Source organism: Thamnophis elegans, chromosome 7 (assembly GCF_009769535.1).
Source record: "Thamnophis elegans isolate rThaEle1 chromosome 7, rThaEle1.pri, whole genome shotgun sequence".
NCBI lineage: Eukaryota > Metazoa > Chordata > Lepidosauria > Squamata > Colubridae > Thamnophis > Thamnophis elegans.
The window spans coordinates 55,253,720-55,273,286 of NC_045547.1; the positions used below are offsets into that span (position 1 = coordinate 55,253,720).

The window sequence follows — 19,567 nt, forward strand, 5'->3', positions numbered from 1 at the left end:
TGTGCTCAGTAATCTCTATTGTAGCTGGGCCGAATGGGAGGACCGAGGCTGAAAATCTCTGTGGAGGACAGGAGCATTATGGGTAAGTGTGGGAGGCTTCCCGGGCAGAGCATAGGTTACAATTACAGTTCTTCGTGAGATTTGTGTGGAGTGGTTGAATGTTTGTATCCTGCGCAAAATAAAATCGGCTTAACACACCTTGGCTTTTAAAACCACCAAACCCTCGCATAATACAGTCTAGAATTATCCTTGCTTGCATTGCTTCTCCATGGAGGGGGGGGGGGCTCATAAAAAAATAGCTGGGCATGTATTATTTATTGAACACATTTATATAGCTACCCAAATCACGCATAGGGGACTCGGAGCAGTTGAATCCCGTGCTTTTTTTTTAAAAAAAAATTGAGAGTAGTATCTGACATTGTGCAAAATGCTTCTAGAATAAAACATATACTTAAATTTATGCTTCCAGACATACAGGTAAATCCTTGACTTGCCAGCACAATTGAACCCAAAATTTGCGTTGCTGAGCAAGACAGGGAGTTAAGGGACTTTTGCCTTTCATTTAAACTGTTAAGTGAATCACTGTAATTATTATCCCAAAGGTGCTTTTTCAAGAAGCAACTGCACTTTCTGGTTTTTCTTTGAAGACGTTTTGCTTCTCATCCAAGAAACTTTTTCAGCTCTGATTGGATGGTAGGGAATGAAAGGATTTATACTCCTTGCAGACAGCTGGTCATTTGCATTCTTTTAGAGAGTCCTTGAAGCCACCTGGAAGTTTTTCTGTGTCCTCAGGGTCACCCGAGGGATGCAAATGGGTGTGGAGCCTTCTAGGAACTGTTGAAAGACTGTGATGTAGACTGGAGATAGATGATGATGTATCCCTCCCTCTTTGCTGAGGTTTTGAATTTCTTGTAAATTAGCTTCTTCTGTAGGGATTAGTGATATTATTGCTTCCATCCATGATTCAGGCACGTTGGCTTTTCCTAAAAATTCGTTAAACATTTCCACTCTTATTTCTTCCAATATTATTTGATTATATTGGTATATCTCCACTGGGATTCCGTCTGGTCCTAGGGTTTTATTCTTCTTCTGGTTTTTCAGGACTAATTCTATTTCAGCTGTTATTATCGGCCTGTTTATCGCCTCCCTTTGTTCTTTTGAGATTGGAATGATCTTTTCCGGGTTTAAATATTGTTTTATCTTAGTTTCCTCCATACTATCTTGCACGTATAATTTTGTGAAATATTCTTGAATAATTTGCTTCTTTTCTTCCGTTTATGTTGAACATTTCCTTCGTCATCTTTTAGTTGATACATCATCCTTTTTTCTCTTTCATTTTTCAATCTGTATGCCAGCCATCGTCCACGTTTGTTGACTTGCTCAAAGTAATTTTGTTTGGTCGCTTTAATTTTCTGCACTTATTTTTGGGGGGTTATTAAATTAATCTTATGTTTTATCATCTCTTTTCTTTTTTAATTTTATTCTTTGGGTCTTTCTGTAATTCAGCTTCGGCTTCCCTAAGTTTTTTTTGCATACGTTCTTGTTGCTCTTTTTGTTTTCTGATTTTTCTCGCTACATAGGCGATCATAAGGCCTCTTATGTATGCTTTCATGATATCCCAGAGATTTTGTATTGAGGTGTCTTCTTTTTTGTTTGTTCTAAAAAATAATTTTAATTCTTTCTCTAGCATTTGTGTGTATTCTGTTTCTTTTACGATATTTGGATTCATTATCCATCTTTTTCTTCTTGTTTGGCCTTTCCATTTTAATTTTATTAGATTATGATCCGCCCACTCATTTGTTTCAATTTTGATTTCCTCTAATTGATTACATAGTCCAGATGATATCCAGGCTATATCAATTCTCAACCAAGACTGGTGGGGGTTCGAATAGAAGGTATACTGCTTTCTTGTTTTGTGTCTTTCTCTCCAAATATCATGTATTTATATTCCATTGCCATTTCAAAAAAGGATTTAGGTAACATTTTTTGTCTTTTTATTTTTTTTACTTTCATAGTCCATCTTTTTATTGACTATTGCGTTATAATCTCCAATTAAGCAAATATTTTCATATTCTAATTCATTTATTTTGTTGTGTCATTTTCTGTAGAATTCCTCGTTTCTGATTTGGTGCATATTTCACTATTAATAAGATCAGTTTTTCTGTTGCCTATAATTCAATCATTAGACTCCTGCCTTCTTCATCCGAGTAGACTGCTTTGGAGTTTATTTTTTCCTTTATATAGGTTGCTATCCCTCCTTTTTTTTAATCTGCCAGTGCTGTATATAGTTTTTCTAATGTTTTGTTTTCCAGTAAATTAATATGTTTCCTTTTAATGTGTACTTCTGTATACAGTAAGGTGACCAGATTTTCAGATTGGTAAAGAGTGACACCTTTGACCGGGGGGGGGGGGGTTGATTAAAAATTTTATACGAAGCAACAAAAATTTTCATACAACGCAAAAATAGTATTGTAATATTTTTTTTATTTCAACATAACTACAATCTACAAATATAAATTGTAACTGTTGCCAAACATCAAAATTTTGATCACGTGACCATGAGGATGCTGCAATGGTCGCTAAGTGTGAAAATGGTCACTAAGTGTGAAAAATGGTCATCAGTCACTTTTTTCAATGCCATTGTAACTTTGGTCACTATACCACCTTTCTTGCCACAGTTCTTAAGTGAATAACTGCAGCTGATAAGTTAGTAACATAAGTGAATCTGGTTTCCCCATTTGACTTTATCAAAAGGTCACAAAAGGCAATTACATGAACCCAGGACACTGAAACCATCATAAATACGAATCTGTTGCCAAACATCAAAATTTTGATCGCGTGACCATGAGGATGCTGCAACGGTCGCTAAGTGTGAAAATGGTTGCTAAGTGTGAAAAATGGTCATCAGTCACTTTTTTCAATGCCATTGTAACATTGGTCATTAAGCCCATTATACCACCTGTCTTGCCACAGTTCTTAAGTGAATAACTGCAGCTGGTATTTTGTATTTTGGATAGAATCTTTTTTAAAGAGCCTAAGACAATTTAAAAAAAGAATCCACACAGAATAAATTGAAGTAAAACATTTCAAACTATTCTTTCTCTGCACAATATATTCCAAAGTATTGTGCATAGAATTTTAAAACATGGTTTCACTTCAATTTATTTTGGATAGAATCTTTTTTTAAATAGTCTAAGACAATTTAAAAAAAGAATCCACACAGAATTTTAAAAAATCCTATGCACAATAAATAAAATATTATTTTAAAATACATTAAAAAAATGAAAGAAAAAAACCTAGCTCACTTACCAGCAGGCTTGCACTCCAAGTAAACCCAGAATGATGTAGATGTTAATACAAAGAACTGAGCAAATTGAAATGGTGAAATTAGTCAGGGAAATATTTTTCAAAGAAACTTTGCCACCATTTTGGAGCAGATCTCCAACCTCCGTGCCCCTCCCCTCCGGAAAATCCAGGAAGTAACAGTCGCTTCCCTCTCTAGCCACATGTTTCCTGGAGCTCTATGGTACTTGGTCATTTTTTCTTATAAAAGTGAGTAAAAGGGGTGGGGGGAGTCCATTTTGTTGCTTTAACATTTTAATATCTTCAATGAAAGTACTGAGACAGAGAGAGAGGGGGATTAGACAGGGTGTCTTTTGTCTTGCCCCTGTTAGGATTTCTTAAGCAAATCCACTGGGCTTTCAACATGAAGCCAGAAAATCGGGACTTTTAAAAAACGGGCCAGGACACGGGACAAATTGTTATAAAGCGTGATTATCCCACTGAAATCGGGACGTCTGGTCACCTTAGTATACAGGTTATGTCTGCCTTCAGTTTCCTAAGTTTATTAAACATCTGTGCTCTTTTCTTTGGTGCGTTCAATCCATTCAAGTCTAACAAGATAATTGTTGTTTCCTGGTCCATCTTTACCTGGGGTGTTTTTTATTACTTCTGGTTTGTATCTAACTTTTCCCTCTCGCGCCTTCCATTTCTGCCCTCTCTTTTTCTTGCTTGTGTTCTTTTTCCCTGTTTCTTTCCTTATCTTCTGCTTCTTCTTCTTGACTTCTACAAGGAAGTAAAGTTCTCTTTACTTCCTTGTTCTTCTTCCCTTATGAAGTATTTTTCATAGAATTCTTGCGCTTTTTCTATGTTATCTATTTTATGTCTTTTACCTTGTCAAGAGACCAATATCCCTTCTGGTACCAACCATCTATACATTATTCTGTTTTTATTTAACTGGTTAGTTAAAAATTGGTACTGTCTACATTATTCCCTGACTCTCTGTGGTATCTGTTTAAGAATAATCAACTCTTTTCCCCTGTATGTTATTGTCTCTTCTCTGTTTTTTTTGTTTTTTTTGTACACTTTATCTCTAGTTGTTCTTTTGGCAAATCTTACATGTACTTCTTTTGGTAGTCTATGTCTTCTGGCATAATTGGTGTATATACAGTAAACCACATCAATGTCTCCTCTCATCTCTTGTTCCTCTCTCTGTAAAATTTCAGCAAACTTTTTTGGTCATTTTTCCTTTCAGGTTTTCCTCTTTTTCTTCAACTATGTTTTGGAATATAAGATAACATGAAGCTCTTTCCATTTCAAGGAAGATTATTGATTCTTCTAACTCTTTATTAACTTGTGAATATTTCAAATCCATTCTTTCCATCCTCTGATCTGTATGTTCTATTTTTGTTTCAATGTTCTGGATTTTCTGTTCGTTGATTGTTATGGTGTTTTGTATCTTTTCAATTTTGTCATCCATGTTTTTGATATCTCCTTTCAATTCTCTATTTTGTTTTTAATTTCCTCATGGTTCCTCCTCGTCTCTTCGTGATTTGTAGCTATCGCTTCTTAGGTTTTCGTCATTGTCTCTTGTATCATCTGGAGCATCAATTGCATACTTTACATTGTTTGTGCTGATCCCGCTATTCCTGCTGTCGATCCACCTTTCTCCAGCCCCAATGCACTCTCAATAGATCTTTGGTTTGAGGGTGAGGATGCTGCTGATGCAGAGTTGGATATTGTTTTTTCCCTGTCTTTGTTAAAGTAGTACTACTTGCCATCTTTATCCCTCTGTTTATCCTCACCCACAGTTGCATACAAGTTCTACTTTAGTTCTACTTTATCACACATATCAGTGGTTATATATCTCAATATCTAACAATAATTAACCATTTTTAATATCACGTTTCAATATCTAGACTATCCTATATATTATTCTATTTTTAATCCTTAACTATTATATCACAGAATTATATATCACTGTTATCTTATGTAAATAAATATCTCAGTTCTAATAATCAGCCTCTCTGTAGTTTTCTTTCAGTAATTCCCCATTTCCTCCCCCTGTTTCTTCTAGTTCTTAATATTAATATTATTTATGTATCCTTATTGTAGATTTATGTATGTACGTGTATGTATGTGTATGTGTGTCTGTATGTATGTATGTATATGCTTTCTCCCTATGTCTATTTCATTCTTAGATAATCCTATATAATTTTATCTATCTATCTATCTATCTATCTATCTATCTATCTATCTATCATCTATCTGAATTTTATAATATTAATAGTAGCTGGATTTCCCTTATCAGTTAATATTAATGTTCAATTACATCTTTCTCTGCCGTGTTTGTCTGCTTTTTTCCATCTTATGTCACTGTCAATTGTTCTTGCATCAGCCTTTACAGCTCAAATTTATAATCCACTAGATGTCGCCTTCTTCTCAGCATCACTGTCCGTTCCATCAATCACAGTCAGTAATCACAGCAGGCCCGGGGACGAAGACAGAACAAAAGAGAAGAGATTTCTCCAACAGTTCCAAAGCAACGCTTTTTCTACTGTCCCCTGTTCTGCTCTTGAGAAAAGTACTATATATTTATAAAATGAACCCCCCCCCGCAAAGAAAAACCCCTCATGCTCTTCATTACCTGGATTTATTATTCATGATTGAAACTCTGTTCAAAGTTCAGCTATTCTTTGGAACAAAAAGAAAAAAAACAACTAGCCCGACTCTTATACGATCCTTTGTGTGCCTGTCAGGTCTTCTCAACAGCCAATATATCCCGATCCTGTTGTAAACACCGGCTTTTTCTGCTTACTCTTCATTCTCCTATTGGGTTTCCCTCTATGATCACTTCTCTTTTATTATTCACGCTGCCACTTTCTGCTCCCTGCCTCTGCTCTCACTGCTTTTCGGCACCAATCCAGACTGTAAAGACAATCTTCACCACAGAGCCTTTTTCTTTCCAGCTCATCCACTCCACCAATTTCACATTGTCCTCCTTTCGTGGGTTGTCAATGATAAGAAATACCTCCATTTCAAGTGCTTTCTCTATTTGCTTCCCTCTTATGTGGCCACCATTGCTCTAGTCCTGTCCAAATGACAGGATAGATCTTCATCCATTTAGTGGGTTTCTCCTACCCTCTGGGGAGTTTGCCTTACCACCCCAGTGTCTTCAGACTTTCCTCCTGAATCTGCCGATCCCTTTGGGTTCCACAGTGCTCAAAAGTGAGCCCAAACGAAGAAATTAGGGTTACAGGTTATGGGAGCTGCTGTTCCTCAACCCCAGCACAATGACCTCACTGCAGGAAGCCATATTACTTTTAAACAAGGCAAAGTATCTACAGGATTAAAGACAATCTTAAAATATCCTAAAAAAATGGAATCAGTTCTGATCACTTTTTTTTTCATATTTAAATATTTAGTAAAATAAGGACTAGAGTTTTTCTGTACAGTATATTCCAATTCAGTGTATTTATTCTGTTAGTGAGCGACTACATTAGAAATAGAGATTTTAAATATGTTTAAATGCAATGCAAATACAATTTAATGTAATCATGACAGTAATAACAAGTAAAACAACATTTAATGAAATATATTTATGGGAAAATTGATTCTAGGGCATAGTTTTCTTCATTAGAAATATTGTTCCTTCAAAACAATTATACCTTATAAAGTATTAAAATACATAAATCATTACATCTAAAATAATGATGAATTACTTGCTGATATCATATTTTACCATTCAGTAATAACATCTAGTATACTGTGAAAAAACAAATAGTAAAAGAAAAAAACCCCTAAAAGTTGTAATGAAAAAAAAGTAAAACAAATCTTTTTTGTCTATAAAATTAAGACACTAGACTAAAGTGTTCAAGCCCTGTAGAATTTTGGGGTGGCTGAAATGCTAAAATCAAAACAGAATTGCTTTCAAAGCAATGAGGTATTTCATTTGCACCAACCTTTTATTAAGAAAAGTATCACCACCACCCTTTTCATATAGTCATACCAAATTCAATTATAAGTTTTCTAACAGATCCAAACTAGTCATTTGTGTCACGCTGAAAAGGCTGGCGTTCTGGAAAAAGCTTGGGTTGTAACTTTTGCCAACGCTCTGGAGGCCAAAGTATATGAGTAGCACGAGCATGTAGAAGGCCAAGAGAGATCTGAAAAAAAGTAATAAAACCACAGGTATAATATAGCCTGACAAGAAATGGCTAAAAGAGGTGGATACATATACATATATGGCATTTTATAGCTTGTTGAAAGAGTATTTGCTACAACTTGCTTGAACAATGAGCTGAGTCTAGAATATGGGAATATTTCTGTAATAGGACTGGTGTTGAGAAATTATAATGATAAAGCAAGTTAACTGAAAATAACATCAAACTGTGTAAACATTTATTAACTTGGTTCATATACATTTTCTAGTTAAATAATCATAAATGATGATGACTTGTTTCACTAGCTTAGCTGTCATATTTTTAGCTGAACAGAGCTTAGTGAGGCAAGCAATGCATGCATGGGATTACTTTTTTCTAAATTTTGAACTCCATTCCTCAGGGATGGTGTCTCCATGTCTGCAGCAAATGGAATCATCATCACATCTTTTTATGGCACTATCTTAAACTTTGGCAAGTTGCATTAATTGGCACAAAATCACCACTTACACAGAAATGTTACAGACAGGGCCTATGAATTAAAGTATGTGTGTTGGAAGTTCAATCCTTGATATGTATAGGCAGTCTTTCTCCCAGAGAACTGTTACAACTGAGTTCCTAAACTAAAATATCCTTCCTTCCTTCCTTCCTTCCTTCCTTCCCTTTGTGTTTCTTGTGTAGACATGTAAGCAATCTCTACACCTTGGTTGAGCAATACATTAATTATTTCTTGCTGGAATACTGACAAATGCCATTTCATAGTCAATGAAAGCCATGGAAAGATACATGGAAAGACTAGCGTAAAGCTAATGCTAGTGGCTCTAAGAAGAAATAATACCAATTTATCCTGTCTGGATAGAAAAGGATTGCAAAGGAAGCAAAAGTGACAGGATTTCTTCTTGATTGTGCCATGTGGTCCAGCAATGGAGCAGCTTTCTCTACCCTGACTTCCTGAGTTCTAGACTTCATCAAAAGGTAAGTAAGTGAATGGGAGTAGAAGTGGGGGAGGAGTGCATGGAACCAGTATATTGGCAAAGCAAATCCAGTGCCTCTGAGGATTTGATGGGGCTGGATGGGAGGGTAATAAGCGTGTTGTGCTGCAGCATCTCTGCAGTTGGTCATAAGGGCAAGAGTTTGTAACTTTGAAACAGATTCATATTTAGTTTTTGGGGTCTGTGTTGCAACTTCGAACATTCATTAAATGGCCTGTTGTATCTCAAGGATTACCCGTATAAGCATGATCAATCTAGCATGTTCAAAGCCCAAAGTAGGACTCAGATAATAATAGGAATGGAAATTGGAGAAAAATCATTCTGACAAACCTAAAACTAACTTCCTTTTGTCTACATGCCTCGGAGTCTTGCTTGCTATGGATTTATTACTTGGAACCCTGACACCTTTTTATAAAGCAAACAAAATGTGACTGTCAAGATTGAACCATTTTGTTTCTTTCCAACCTGATGCTTTTCAACTTGTCAATGAACTGAAGGGAGGTAATGGGGAAATAGAACGCTGAGAATGTGTGCATGGACTGTGAGAGTGTGGCAACCATCAAGGTCACCACTGCAGGTGTTTGAGAAAGAGTTGTACCGTTCCCATAACAAAAGGGCATCTCATAATTGAACAATGTGGTCACCCGGGGGTGGAGAGAAAGGGAAAGCATTAACTAAGCAAGCACTGCATGGAAAAATCAGAACCGCTTTTGATTCTTCAGTACCAAAATGATGTATCCAATAAAGATTTACTTTCAGGAATTTAAACCTCCTGAGAGTGTTTCCTTGTTTTGGGTACACTAGTTGGACAGTTGACATTAAACCAGCTCTCTTTAACTTAACGCAGCCTATTTGGATGCCTCCAAGAAAGCTGTAACATAACAATGTCCAGAGCAGAGCAAAACATTGATGCTGCAGAAAAGCCTGGGCCATCCCTTATTGAAAGTCACTGGCAGCAGCCCAAGCTGACTCCAAGATGCAGGTGGTGGTGACCTGATCCAAGGTGAGGGCAGAGAAAATGGAGCAGCCGCATGGCAGGATCCATTTGCCCTGACTGAAGATGTGATGGTCAAGTGGTGTGGGGAAGGCAGGCAAAGTAGAATTCCCCTTGATCCCACCCAGAGTGGCAATGACTTGAGGTAGAAAATGGAAGCTCCAGAGGGCTGCAGATTGGGAAGAACTGATGGAGTAGAAATTGCTGACAGCATGCCATAGCCCTTCTGTGGAGCAGTTGTGCAAAAGATTTGTTGGAATGGAGATAATGAAATCATCAGTCCCGGAAGCAGGACTTGGGACTAGCCAAGTGTTGGTGACCCCATCCCCATCTTCACCCAATGGGTGAGGCTGGGGAGTGTGGCCAAGGGGCTGGGATTCACCCAGGGGGGGGGATGCAGTCCCTCCCGCAGCTGTGAGATAAGCCAAGGAAATCCCTACAGTGGCAGGAGCTCAGGCTCAAGCAGTTCCACAGACGATGAGGTTACCACCGAGTCATGTGTTGGTTTGGGTGACTGAGCACCCCCACCTTTGAAAACCATATTTGATAGGTGGCCAGAGAAGCTAGTACATAGCCTGAACTAGATATGGAACTACTTTGAGTGATATGGAGCAATGCACCTGTACGAAGTTGTGCATGTGAATGTGATTACTTCAAATCTAGAAGGAGAGGTGGCAAACTGGCTGGTGTTTTCCATTATGAAGGGGCCCCAAAGTTGGGGAACGTGGATGCCTTCCTGGATGAGCTTTGAACTAGTTTTGGAGACCCTGCACAAGCCCTCCAAGTGGAGTCCGGGATCCGCACCATAAAGCAAGGGAATAGGTCAGTAGCTGAATACATTCAGGAGTTCTGCAGTCTGGCTGGAAAGTTCAGGGGATGGTTGGAATGCTTGCTGGTTTACCACCTCAGAGACAGACTAAACAAGGAACTGCACCAAAACTGCCTGCCCCGGTGAATTTTGGATGATCTCGGGGCATGGTACCATCTGGTGATCACAATTGAGCTAGACCTGTTGGGAATACCGGCAACATGCAGCACATGAGGGTCAGCCCTGACAAGTCAAGAGACACACCTGTCAGTTTGTGACCCCAAATGAGAGTCTGCAGCATCTTCCCAGGGCCTGCTTCCGGTGTGAGAAAGAGGAGCATTGGGCTGCCAATTGCCCAGCCCCACAGCCCATGTCAGTGCCAAGGGCATCAACTGCGGGCCAAGAAGGCACTGAGGAAAGTAAGGAGAAATACAGGTGCTGCAACAGGTGGAAGAGTAGTCGGTATCTAATTCTATAATTTGTAGCTTGATTAAACAGGTGCTGAATTATTTTAATATAATTTGGTTAGTTAAAAATATATACTACAAATACTAGATATTTTCTACTATTACAGTTCTGCATTCATTTCCATGAATTGTTTAATCAGAATGGTAGATTTGGAAATGGCTATGTTTATTATGGGCTCTAAGATCACCGCAGATGGGGGCTGCAGCTGAGAAATTTAAAAATGCTTGCTCCTGGGGAGGAAAGCTGTGGCAAATCTAGACAGCATACTAAAATACAGAGACATCACCCTGCCAACAAAAGTATGTATAGTCAAGGCTATGGTTTTCCCAGTTGCAATGTATGGCTGAGAAACCTGGACCATAAGAAAGGCTAAGCACCAAAGAATGGAGGCCTTTGAACTATGGTACTGGAGAAGACTTCTGCGAGTCCCTTGGACTGCAAGGCGATCAAACTGGTCAGTCCTAGAGGAGATCAATCCTGACTGCCCTTTAGAAGGCCAGATCCTGAAGATGAAACTCAAATACTTCACCATCTAATGAGAAGGAAGGAATCACTGGAGAAGAGCCTCATGCTGGGAAATATGGAGGGCAAAAGAAGAAGGGGACAGCAGAGAAGGAGGTGGTTGGATGGAGTCACCGAAGCAGTAGGCATGAGCTTAAATGGACTCCAGAGGATGGTACAGGACAGAAAGGCCTGGAGGAACATTGTTCATTGGGTTGCGATGGTTCGGACATGACTTTGCAACTAACAACAACGTTTATTATTTGTAACTGAACAATATAGAAAACTCATATGTATGTCAAGACATTTTGCATAAAATATTAAATAATAAATTTCTTCTGATATTATTGTAGTACAAACATTTGCATACTATGTCTAGAGTAAGACATGTACATATACAATACACACACACACATATATATACATATACAGAAACACAGACACACAGAACCACACAGATACATACACAAAAAGATTACCACCAGAGTATAAAAGTATTTTTACTGCTTATAAGATGGCCATAGATATTACTTTGGAAAGACCAAATTGAATCCCTCAATTAGAAAGTATACTCTATTTCAGGGGTGTCAAACTCAATTTCATTGATGGCCACATCAGGGCTGTGTTTGACCTTGGAGGGATGGGTGGTAGTGGCCAGAGTTGGGTGTGGTCATGGTAAGCATGGCTGGGTGGGCAGGGCCATGGTGGGCATTTGACTTTATTTCCACAGTTCTTTACTATAAGCATGTTCCTATCTCTTCTACCAGATATTACTGGCAAACGTTTATTACTTATCCTTCATATTCCACTAAACTTTTTATTTCTAAATTTATACCCCATGGTTCTCCAGGCAGAAAAGCTATTTATACTATTGTATTTTTATTATTCAACTAATTATTCAACTAAGCATAAATGACATGATAATATAAGATCTAACAGCAGAGGTAAATTTCCAGGTTAGTAAATAGAAATGGCTGTCAATTATAGATACAGAATAGAATATAGAATAGAACACAGAATAGATTGTTGATTGTAGATTAAGGGGACCTACAGGATGTAAAATCTGGCATTAAACTGTAGTATCAACATAGGATGTTGCTTGTTTTCTATCCAGAACAGGCACTTACTTGAGGCCACATAATTGCAATCCAGTCCAAGCCAGTCCTCCTGCAGCACTCTTCTGGCTGAAAACTGGCTGCATGGATACTCCGGGCAGTCCCTGCATGGCGTGTTTTCAGCCTCCACAGCCTCCCGGAGCACTCTCTCAGCCAAAAATGGGCTGTGGCCTCCCTGTGGCTCGTTTTGGCCAGCAGAGGCACTGTGGGACGGTCCTTTGATATTTCCAGGCCGGCCCCGCAGGCCAGATCTAAGCATGGATCCAGCCCACAGGCCTTGAGTTTGACACTCCTGCTCTATTTGAACTACAGAGCCCAAATCTGTTTTCAAAATAAATTATCATAAAAGAGTGCCTTGTTGCCTAGCAACAATCAGCATCTAGATGTTCTGTCCACAACAATAACAAAATGTCTTTTGGATGAAAAATTTCAAGCTCAGATCAGACATGTTAATGAAAGATGCTATTCAAACATATGTGCAGAATTGCATCATAAATTTAATTATGTCATAAAATTGTGTTATAAATTATGTCTATATAACTCATTGATAATTATAATTAAAGTGAAGATAAATATGCTTGAATATATTATGAATAGTGTTCCTAGCACAAAAAGGGGAATAAGGACAACTACAGATTTGACATTTTGACACTGATACCTGGGAAGATTATAAACAAATTGCCTTGTAAGTACCTGGAAAACAATGTTCTTCTTTGAGTTTATATTCCAGCAGATATCTGTACAACACTTTAATCAACCTATCTTCTGTCTCTATCAGGAGCTTATCTAATATTGAATATTCTTTGGCAATGCCTTCCTTTTTCCTATCCTGTGGAAACCTTGTTTGTTTCTGTAGATAAGACCATCACTCTAGGTGTTCCCCTTGTGATGCCAATTCTAATCTGGTTATTTCCCCCTATTTAGTCAATATCTCTTTGTATGTGACAATTTTTTCCATGTTAATTAAATTTGGGTGTATATATTCTTCCATCGTGGATATGAAATACCCAAATGGGTATTTCAGTATAGTGGTCATGTTTAATTTTATTCCATACTAATATCAAGGACTGTCTAATGTAATGTTAATGAAAATACTTATGTGCAGATCCTTTTTCATACCATAGGAAGGCATGCCATCCTGCTTGGAGGTCATAGCCTTCCAATTTAAGTAATCTTTTATTTCTTAACATTATTCATTCTTTTATCCATGTAAGAATAGCTGCGGTATAGTAAAGTTCCCAGTCCGGTACGCCAAATCCTTCTTTTTCCTTTGTGTCTTGCATAGCTGAGTTTTATTCTTGATTTTTTCCCCTGCCATATAAATTTAGAGACCAATTGGTTCAGATTCTTAAAAAAGCCTTTTTCTAATTTAATGGGAATGTTCTGAAACAAGAAAAGAAATTTTGGTAGTACACTCATCTTTATGATCGCAAGCCTACCTATCAGGGACAATTGTAAAATTTTCCACCTTTCTAAATCTTGCTTAGTTTTATTAATCAAATTAATATAATTGTCTTCTTTGATGGATACACACCCCACTGTTAAATATATACCTAGATATTTCCCTATTTTAACAATTTGAATACCTAATTTCTTCATTAAATCTTCTTTCAAGTCAGGTGCTATATTTTTAATCAACATTTTGGTCTTTGTCATATTTATTTTCAGACCTGCTATTTTCCTATACTCTGTCAATTCCTCAATAGGTTTCATACCGGACTTAAAAGGATCCTCTAGAACAAAGACTAAATCATCCGCGAAGGCTTGTAACTTAAATTGTTCCTTTTTAATTTCTAATCCCTTTATCTGTTCCTTTTTATGCACATTCCTAGCAAGAACTTCTAGGGTTAATATGAACAACAACAGGGATAGAGGACAACCTTGCCTTGTGCCTTTTTGTATTACTATACTTTGTGTTAATTCACCATTAATTATTACTTTAGGTTTTTTATCTGTATATATTACTCTAATCGTGTTTATGAACTTATCCCCAAATTCCATATATTCCAATTGTTGGTGTAAAAATTTCCAATTCACATTATTGAATGCCTTTTGGGCATCAAGAAAAAGCAGTGTGTAGTTCATTATGTAGTTCATAATATTCTAGGATGTCTAGTTCTCATATTACTTTTAATCTGTCTTCTGGATGGAAGGGCCCTAAGTTATACATCCCAGTACCCTCCAGATCCAGGTTCTGCAGAGAAGCCATGATGCCAAACAAGCCAGCCACTTTGGATTCTTAAAAAAGTAAAAAAGTTTTGGTGGCCAGGGATGAAGAAGGACACTATGTGAAAAGCTGTGCGGTGTGTGCCACAATGAAGAAAAGACCAAGAAAACCTCCAGGACTTTTGCAACAAGTAGCTGAGTCATCCTGACAGTGGGAGGTTGTCAGAATTTTGGCAGTGTGACTAGCAATAGCAATAGCAATAGCAGTTAGACTTACATACCGCTTCATAGGGCTTTCAGCCCTCTCTAAGCGGTTTACAGAGTCAGCATATTGCCCCCAACAACAATCCGGGTCCTCATTTTACCCACCTCGTAAGGATGGAAGGCTGAGTCAACCCTGAGCCGCTGAGATTTGAACAGCCGAACTGCAGAACTGCAGTCAGCTGAAGTAGCCTGCAGTGCTGCATTTAACCACTGCGCCACCTCGGCTCTAGTATTATGAGATAGACCCAGGAGCAAAACACAGCACACAGTGTCTTCAGACAATTAATAGTGGTTTATATACATAAATATATACAGACATACATGTGGTTAAATAAAATCCCTTACCATTCAGCTCAGACACAAGAAGAGAAAATGAAAAACACAAGAGAGAGAAATGCCCTCTAATGACCACCTATATCAGTGATGGCTAACCTTTTCCCCATCATGTGCCAAAAGCAAAGGGGGGTCGTGCAGAGGGGTGCCCACACCCATAATTCTATGCATGTGACCCCCGCCCGACCCCCTGCTTTGGTATGTGATAGACCCGTTTTTTGCCCTCCCCAGGCTTCAAAGGCTTCAGAGGAAAATGGACTCCCCCGCTCCCCCAGAGGCTTCCGGAGGCTTCCGGAGGGTGAAAAATGGCCCTATGGGCAAACTGGAAGTTCAGGAACAGATTTCCATTCTCGAACTTCCGGTTTGCGCATTGGGTTGTTTTTTGCCCTCCAGAGGCTTCAGGGAAGCCTCCAGAGGGCAAAAAATGGCCAAAAATGAAGGCCGAAGTCAGCTGGCCAGGCGCGCTGCAGGCACGCTGGAGGTGACATGGCAATGGCTCATGTGCCGAAACAAATGTCTCCGTGTGCCACTTGTGGCAAGCATGCCATAGGTTTGCTATCACGGACATACATACATACATACATACATACATACATACATACATATATATATATATATATATGAAAAATTATTTGCATTTTTTATATTGCACTAAATCAGGGGTCCTCAAACTATGGCCCCTGGGCCAGATAAGTGCAATGAATCCTTGTGTTGCTGCAGAGAGTATCCTCCTTCAGGGTCTTTTTGTGCAGGTCAGAGGTGAGCAGAAATTCTGACTTGAGGTCTTCTTCAGCCTTCTGGTGTGGGACTTTGGGCGAAGGCTGGAAGGAAGCACTGCTGGTGGCAAAGAGCTGGAGGGCCTTGTTCCAGTGGGAGAGCATCATGGCCTGGAACTGGCTGACGATCTCAGCCCGTTGAGCCTGGCCTTTTACTCCCGCAGGTCTTCCCTCTGCTTAGAAACCTGTTCTGACCCCCTTCTCCGCTCGTTTACAAACGACAGTCAGACAGACTTAAAAGGAAAGAACTTTATCAGCCTCGGCTCACGCTGGCTGCGAGCCCAAAAATAAACATAAATAAAGTCTCTGGCAAGAAGATAACAGAATGCAAAAACAAAGATCTCTTATAAAGCAAATCACTTCTCCAAGTGTCTCTTTGAATCAGGGTTACAGAAAGCATTACACTTATCCAAGTGTCTCTCACAAACAAACCATGATCGATGAACAATGAACCATGAACGAACGACGAACGAATGAATGAATGTTGACTTCTGCAACCAGGGCGTGGCACCATTAGTCCTTTTATCTCCAGTAGACCACACTAACGAGCCCCAGCTGCATTGTTATTCCTGCATCCCGACTCAACTCACAGCAAACTTCTGCTGAGTCACAACAGAAACCCTATGCTCATAGTCCTCAGTGAGGTGCTTCTGCTGAGCCTCCTTCTTGGTCAGATCCAATTTGAACTGAGCCAGCTATCGTGCCAACTAATTCTTGTGGTGGCTGCTTAGCTCCAATTTGGACCCTAAGGAGCTCGGGTGGGTGAGGAGGGGCTGGGAGGGGAGGGGCATGTAGAGGCTGGTGAGATGATCCTCAACATGAGTGACATTAAGTTGGCCATGCCCACCCAGCCAGTCATTAGGCAGATCACATTAGTGTCCATGGGATTTAAAATTATGAATTTAGTGGTCCCTAAGGTCCAAAAGGTTGGGGACCCATATTACAGCCTGTCCCAGGCTCCCTTCAGCTCACAGGCCAGTGAAACTGTTCCTGAAACATATTTACCAACTGCATAGGAACCCAAAGAGAGATATAGGAGATATAGGAGAATACCTTTGAAAGGGAGATAGGGGCATGGGCAGAAATCCTGGAAACTAGGCAGTGGAGGAGGGTAGAGTTGGGAAAAATACTCAGATTGAACAGTCAAGAAGCAGATGTAGAAAGAGATAAAGATCTCAGTAAGGAATATGGGAGACAAGTTAAAAAGAAAAAAAAAGCATAGCAACTAAAGTATTGAAGAGATGATGGATAAATGATTTTACGTTTTTGGCGTTGTTTTGATTTGATTTGCTTTTCCTCTCCCTCTTCTTTCTTTTCTTTTTTCTTTTTTTGTAGGTAGGTGACATGATTAGAAGTTAGACAGGATAGAAAGAAAATATTTTTAATAAAGGATGACAGGATTAAAAGTTAGAATAAGAAATAGAAATAAAAGGGGACTATTAGTGTATAAACTTTTATATAATGAAATAAGAGCAATAATAAGAGAAAACATGGAATAATTGAATAATGACAGATTACAACTTTATATAAACATGTATTACTATTAGAAATATATGTTGGTTGAAAGTAATAACTATGACTAATGCTATTAGTTTTATTTGTATTAGAATGTATGATACCCAGATGCCACACTGTTCACGCATTAATACTTTTTAAATTTTGTTTTGTTTTTTTAAATAAAACACTTATTAAAAAAAATAGCAGATGGTGGTGAGAAGTCATACTTGCTAAAGCCAGTTGGGGGCCACCAACTCCAGTCTATCCGTCAGTGGATCGTCCTATCCTCAGCAGCCAGACTCCCCTCCCCACTCCTCTGCCCCTTCCATCCTGTCCAGCAGCGTATCTCAGACTGAGCAAAGAGGGGGTGCCATCGTGCTGCGGATTATAGAAAAGCTTACTCCGTCTTCCCCAATTGTACATGCAACGTGTGTTCGTGTGCCTAGCAGGAGAGATGTCAGGTTTTGCAAGCATAGTTTGGCCACAGATTAACATTCACAAGGTCCGATCCATGACCAGTTTTCTTAAATTCATGGCCACCATCCAATTAGCCTTTAAGAGCCCTGGTGGTTGCCCCGTTGGACCTCCCTGCCTGATTGCCTGCCCTGCTTATCTATACGCAATGGACCCTCCTCCCACCTTAGTAGCTGCAGAAGCGCATAAGAGAAAAAAAATTAAATGTGAGCGTGAGCAAGTGAGAGGGAGGGACTTCTGTTTTGGACAATGAAGCTAAAACAATCCAGTGTTAAATAATATTTGTAAAGTAGGGTTTTAATTCTAATAATCACCAAGAGATTTTGCTGCATGTAAGTATTTATTACTTTTTGCTTACATTACTACAAAAATGGTGTTTCTTTTCACCCTTGTTAGGTTACTTTTTGCCCTTTACTTCCCATCAAATGTTTTTCTCCCTTCGTTTTTTGTTTCCCTCCCAGTACCATTACCTCTCTCTAATGTTCATTTCACTTTTTTGTCATTATTTTTTCAATTCAACAGATGGTTGGAAAGAAATTATGAAGATCCACTTCTCTTCTAAGAAAATTCCTCACTGCATCATATATTTTTCTTCTACATCAGTGGTCTCCAACCTTGGCAACTTTAAGACTTGTGGACTTCAACTCCCAGAGTTCTTCAGCCAGCTGTAGAAGTGATGTGCCAGTGTCTGGAGGCTGTTAGGGTCTGGATGGGAGTAAACAAGTTGGCACTCAATCCAGACAAGACCAAGTGGCTACTGATGTTCCCTCCCAAAGTATTCCATCTCTCAGGCTGGGGGGTGAAATTATACGCCCCTCAGAGAGGGTTCGCAATTTGGGAGTCCTCCTGGATCCCCAGCTGACTTTAGAACACCATTTGTTGGCTGTGACCAGGGGGACCTTTGCCCAGGTTCGCCTGGTGCACCAATTGCGACCCTACCTGGATCGGGAGACCCTTCAGATAGTCACTCACGCCCTTGTGACCTCAAGACTGGATTACTGTAATGCGCTCTACATGGGGCTGCCCTTGAAGAGTGTTCGAAGACTTCAGGTAGTCCAGAATGCAGTCGTGCGAGCGATCGTGGGTGCACCCAGGTACACCCATGTTACACCTATCCTCCGCGAGCTGCACTGGCTACCCATTAGACTCCGGACTCGCTTCAAGGTGCTAGTCGTTACTTATAAAGCCCTACATGGCATCGGACTTGGGTACCTGAGAGACTGCCTCCTTCCAATTACCTCCCATAGACCGATCAGATCGCACAGACTAGGCCTCCTCCGGATCCCATCTGCCAGCCAATGTCGGCTGGCGACTCCCCGGGGGAGAGCCTTCTCTGTTGCAGCTCCAGCCCTCTGGAACGAGCTCCCCATGGAGATCCGGACCCTTACTACTCTCCTGGCCTTCCGCAAAGCCACTAAGATCTGGCTGCTCCGGCAGGCTGGGGGGCTGTTGAAATAGCCAGCCCCACTGTAACTATGAATGTTGTATATTTTAAATTGTTGTTTGTCTATTTGTCTATTTATCCCCTTCCTTTGTTTATTGTAAGCCGCCCGGAGTCCTTCGGGAGTGGGCGGCATACAAGACCAATAAAATACAAATACAAATACAAATACATGATTCAGTGCTTTCATCTTCATTTAACACTGTAACTCTCTTACCTCTGTTCCATAAATGGTTGTCTAATATGTTTTATAAAAACTTCTTGGCTTTTCTGTGTCCTATTTGGCCCCTAGTCCACAG

At 39.5% G+C, this 19,567-nt stretch overlaps 1 protein-coding gene and 1 long non-coding RNA gene across 3 annotated transcripts in view; one reads left to right on the plus strand and one right to left on the minus strand.

Moving 5' to 3' along the window:
* The first annotated feature begins 8 nt into the window (after positions 1-8).
* On the plus strand, positions 9-18,430 carry LOC116511039. Its single transcript, XR_004255709.1, has 3 exons — positions 9-82; positions 8,299-8,414; positions 18,350-18,430. It is a non-coding gene; the product is annotated as an uncharacterized LOC116511039 (long non-coding RNA).
* Positions 6,735-19,567, minus strand: part of IMMP2L (inner mitochondrial membrane peptidase subunit 2) — a 126,503-nt gene continuing 113,670 nt past the window's right edge. The window contains exon 6 of one of the 2 annotated variants that reach the window (XM_032220777.1): positions 6,735-7,445. In XM_032220777.1, the coding sequence (XP_032076668.1) occupies positions 7,323-7,445 (123 nt within the window). In that variant the 3' untranslated portion in view covers positions 6,735-7,322. Of the gene's footprint in view, positions 7,446-17,499; positions 18,533-19,567 lie in introns of those variants that run through there. The other variant, XM_032220778.1, reaches the window with a different exon arrangement.